We start from the raw sequence: 5,000 nt of genomic DNA on the forward strand, positions 1-5,000 counted from the left end.
CACTCAATGAGTTAAAACGGCTCTTTTTCTCACCTCATTTTTTTCTTGACTGTTTTGAATGGAAATGTTTCCAACATGCTTGAGTCCTATTTCTTTTCGGCCCGGCTCGAGCCTCGCCTGAGACGTGTGTGTCACGCAGGCGGTGTGCATGCTCTAACCTGTTACCATGGGAGCCGAGATAAAAACGCACACGCCACGCAGCTGATACGCTCACGCCACGCACCCGGTGTGAAACGGCCCTTAAAAATCCTCCCGCTCCAGCAAGGGCGTAGGTTTGGTCTCAGCTTTGTGTTTTCAACCCCCGGCTGAAAAGTTAACTTTTACTGACAAGAGTCAGACTGTCAATACACAATAGCCTCTTTCATTATTTATAGTACTCTAAAGTTAAACTAGCATCTCCGACTGGAGAGAAATATGTGCAGACGAAAACAATTGTTTAAACGTACATAAATGTTTGACCACTAGATGCCAATTTTGTTTCTCAGATAACAGAAGCTAAGCATATCTTAAATTTGCCCAGATTATATAGTCATATATATCATATAGTCATATAGTTATATATTATTTTATTTATGTTACTGAGTATGGAAATGCACCATAGTTTAGGATTGAATATGTCTATGAATTTATGCGACTCTAAATTATATTTGTATTTGCTTAACTGTAATTGGAATTCTTTTGCTGTAAGATACCAGTGCCTTAATGGCGATTTCCTTTGTTATTTCAGACTGTTGGCAATAAGGGTGTCACGATTTCGATTTTATTTCGAAATCGATCGAAATGACATCTCAATCTCGAACTTCGAACTTAAAAGTAGAATCGACGATGCAGCCACACCCCCAATGTCACGTTCGGCATGTATGCCAAGACGCACAAACACACATGCACGGGCTGAACTGCAGCGTCAACACTCCTCTAATTTTAGGCTGCAGCCAGTTAAAATATAGGCCTACACATCAACCTACCAAAATCAAAGCCCCTCTTGCTACTTTGAAATCACCGGTGTGGAAGTATTCGTTCATTCACGTCAATTAAAACTAACTTAGCCTACTCAACTTAGCAAGTGAAAAGATGGTCTAATTACAGTCCAAAGTTACTTTAACCCATTCGCGCTGGATGCTGCGTAGCGCAACATTGACCCTCCCCCTGGATGCTGCGTAGCGCAGCATGCTTTTTATTTCATGTTTCTAGGTGCTACAGAGGCTTAGATATTAAATTTAGGTAGACGTTGACAATTTTTAGTATGTTTTCAGAAAACCCTCAGGAAATAAGGTTATTTAGTCTAGAATGCCATAGGATTCTATAGGCGTTTTTAGCAGGCATTTTAGGAGTAAATGGGTTAAGGCTTAAAATGCACATTTATAAGTACATATTCCATGAACACTAACCTTGGGTCTCTTCGGAGTGTGCTGAAACAATCAAATTAACATTCTGTGTTGTTTCATTTTACTATGTTCACGTCTCTGTTTTAGCCTAAAGTTCTGTTTACATTACAACCTCGCGGTTGGAACGGTTTCAAAGCGGTTTCAAAATAAAAGCCCCCCGAAAAAAAAAAGGAAAAGGCCAAAAAGAGTAAATAACATATAAGGAATGCATTAATAGTAATACTTAAATTAGATCGAAAATCGAATCGAATCGTGACTTTAAAATCGAAAATTACATTGAATCGAGGATTTGGAGAATCGTGACACCCCTAGTTGAATATCACAATACAGAAGTGAATCTACTCCATCTCATTATATTGTACAGCAATGCTGCTGACTCCAACTGAATTGACAATTTGTATAAATAATGTAATAAGGCTAATAATTAGAACCTCACCTGAAGCCCTGATGCTGTTTCCTCAACCTGCCATCCATCTGTAGTGGTTTGATGCTGTCTATCCTGCATACAAAGTGGTTCATTCATTTTAGTCTATCCTTTGGCTAGCGAGTTTAACCCTCCGACCATATTGTATATGATAGTGTTATTTGGATATTATTCATCAAATAATGATTCATTATATTTGAATAACCAACTGTGTTAACTTATTCACATTGCCAACACGTTTTTACAGCATGTGTCATAACAATGCAATGACAGTCCTTCAAACGAATTTGGGTCTCCCTTTTATTTCTCTGCATTGTGTAGGCTACACTCAGAAATTCATAACATAAACAGAATAGAAACGAAAAATGTCCAGATCCAATGTTTATTGTGACTTCCAAGATTAATTAACATTCAGTGACTTGGTAATAGCATCTATTGTGATAGCGCGACTTCTATGCGACCGTGCTGCACACCCCTAATCAATACTCCTGACCTTGGTTGAAAGATTACAGAAGCTAGGTTTGTCTTTAACAATATCCTGGGTAACATATGCTATCACCAGTTAATACTATTTTTCCACATAATAGAATCTGCATAATTTGAAAGCCTGGTCACTACCACTGCTAGCTTGTGTGGCTAGTTATTTTGCTTACTTACACTTCGTATGTCCCCTTTCTTCTTCTTGGGTGGCATAGCTGATCTACACACCACAAAAAGGGGTTTGTATGTATGCTGAAGGGAAAAGGGAATATCAAAATGTTTTACTCTGGCCTTTCATGGGGTAGGCCTATGTATTGACAGACAGCCCTGGTAACTTAGCCTACCGTTGTCGTTGACACACCTGCTCGCTTGACTACCAGTGCAAGAATAAAGCAATGTGTGTGCAGCATGCGTGTCAGATAACCCTTCCCCCTTCCCCTCGGTTTTTCAGCCAATCAAATGACGACGTTTCTTGTACTGTCGTGCTGGCTGTCAGAATGATCAGCAGCACAAATGAGTTCGCTAAAATATTGGTGGGGACAATTTTGTCATCTTAAAATATTGGTTAGGACTAGTCATGAGCGTCCCACCCTAAATCTACGCCCATGCGCTCCAGTGAAATGGCTCCACGCTCGCTCCAATTTAAAAGAGGGAGAAATAATCTACAAGCCGAATTGTCACTTTAAACAGAAAGCTTAAATCCCAAAGAACTAAGCGCAACGGCAATATATTTCACTCATAGAACATAAAAGACTGAAAACACCGATAGTGCAACAACGAACAAGCTTGGCGACATCAATACACATAAGCCTAAAACTAAAGGGATCAGTGGGATTAAGTGTTCACTCACTAGCACTCTGCTCCTCTCACTAGCTCTGGTGTGCATGCGTGTGTGTCTGTGTGTGGGTGTGGGTGCATGTGTGTGTGTGTGTGTGTGTGCGTGTGTGTGTGTGCATGCGTGTGTGTGTGTGTGTGGGTGTGTGTGCATGTGTGTGTGTGTGTGTGCGCGCATGTGTGTGTGTGTGTGTGCATGTTTGTATCCCACCCCTGGTAATGGGCTTCTCTGTGAGGTAATTAGTTGTTGGGACCCATTCTTCTGCTCTCAGATTATAGCAGTGCTGGGTCATCTCTCCCACTCTCTCCCTCCATCCTACAATATTCTCTCTCTCTCTCTCTCTCTCTCTCTCTCTCTCTCTCTCCCTCTTTCCATCCATAATTCCCCTCCTCTCTACTTCCTGGTGTTTAAGTGCAAATCAAAAAATAATTGATCCTTCTCCATCTGCCCCCCCCTCTCTATCTGCCCCCCCCCCCATCTGCCCCCACCCCATCTGCCCCCCCCATCTCCCCCCCCTCTCTATCTGCCCCCCCCCCCCCCCTTCTCCCTACAGGAAGATTCTGGAGGTGAAGGTCATCGATGATGAGGAGTACGAGAAGAATAAAACCTTCACCATTCACCTGGGGGAACCAGTACTACTGGAGATCGGACAGAAACACGGTAATACACACACATGCTCCACGCACACACACACACACACACACACACACACACACACACACACACACACACACACACACACACACACACACACATATGCTCCACGCACACACACACACACACACACACACACACACACATATGCTCCACGCACACACACACACACATATACTCCACGCACACACACACACACACACACACACACACACACACACACACACACACACACACACACACACACACACACACACATATGCTCCACGCACACACACACACACACACACACACACACACACACACATATGCTCCACGCACACACACACACACACACACACACACACACACACACACACACACACACACACACACACACACACACACACACATATGCTCCACGCACAACACACACACACACACACACACACACACACACACATATACATATACTCCACGCACACACACATATGCTCCACGCACCCACACACACACACACACACACACATATGCTCCACGCACACACATATATGCTCCACGCACACACACACACACACACTTACATATGCTCCACGCACACACACACACACATATGCTTCACGCACACACACACACACACACAGACACACAGACACACACACACACACACACACACACACACACGTATGCTCCACGCACACACACACGCACACACACACAAACATACACACACACACACACACACACACACACACACACACACACACACACACACATATGCTCCACGCACACACACACACACACACACACACACACAGACACAGACACACACACACACACACACACACACACACACACACACACACACATATGCTCCACGCACACACACACACACACACACACACACATATGCTCCACGCACACACAGACACACAGACACACACACACACACACATATGCTCCACGCACACACACACGCACACACACACACACACACACACACACACACACACACACACAGACATACACACACACACACACACACACATATGCTCCACGCACACACACACACACACACACACACACACACACACACACACACACACACACACATATGCTCCACGCACGCACACACACACACACACACACACACACACACACACACACACACATATGCTCCACGCACACACACACACACACACACACACACATATGCTCCACGCACACACACATATGCTCCACG

General features: G+C 43.9%; 1 protein-coding gene across 5 annotated transcripts in view; it reads left to right on the forward strand.

Moving 5' to 3' along the window:
- Positions 1 to 5,000, forward strand: part of slc8a4a (solute carrier family 8 member 4a) — a 92,729-nt gene that overhangs the window by 69,950 nt on the left and 17,779 nt on the right. For 3 of the 5 annotated variants that reach the window (XM_076274582.1, XM_076274586.1, XM_076274585.1), the window contains exon 5: positions 3,678 to 3,784. In XM_076274582.1, coding sequence (XP_076130697.1) covers positions 3,678 to 3,784 — 107 coding nt within the window. Of the gene's footprint in view, positions 1 to 3,677; positions 3,807 to 5,000 lie in introns of all 5 variants that reach the window. The other 2 variants (XM_076274583.1, XM_076274584.1) reach the window with 2 other exon arrangements.

The sequence above is a fragment of the Alosa pseudoharengus genome, unplaced genomic scaffold (assembly GCF_046254945.1).
Source record: "Alosa pseudoharengus isolate Yale_2024_CS ecotype anadromous, Long Island Sound unplaced genomic scaffold, YU_APseudo_1.1 YU_APseudo_1.1_scf_8, whole genome shotgun sequence".
Classification (NCBI taxonomy): domain Eukaryota; kingdom Metazoa; phylum Chordata; class Actinopteri; order Clupeiformes; family Clupeidae; genus Alosa; species Alosa pseudoharengus.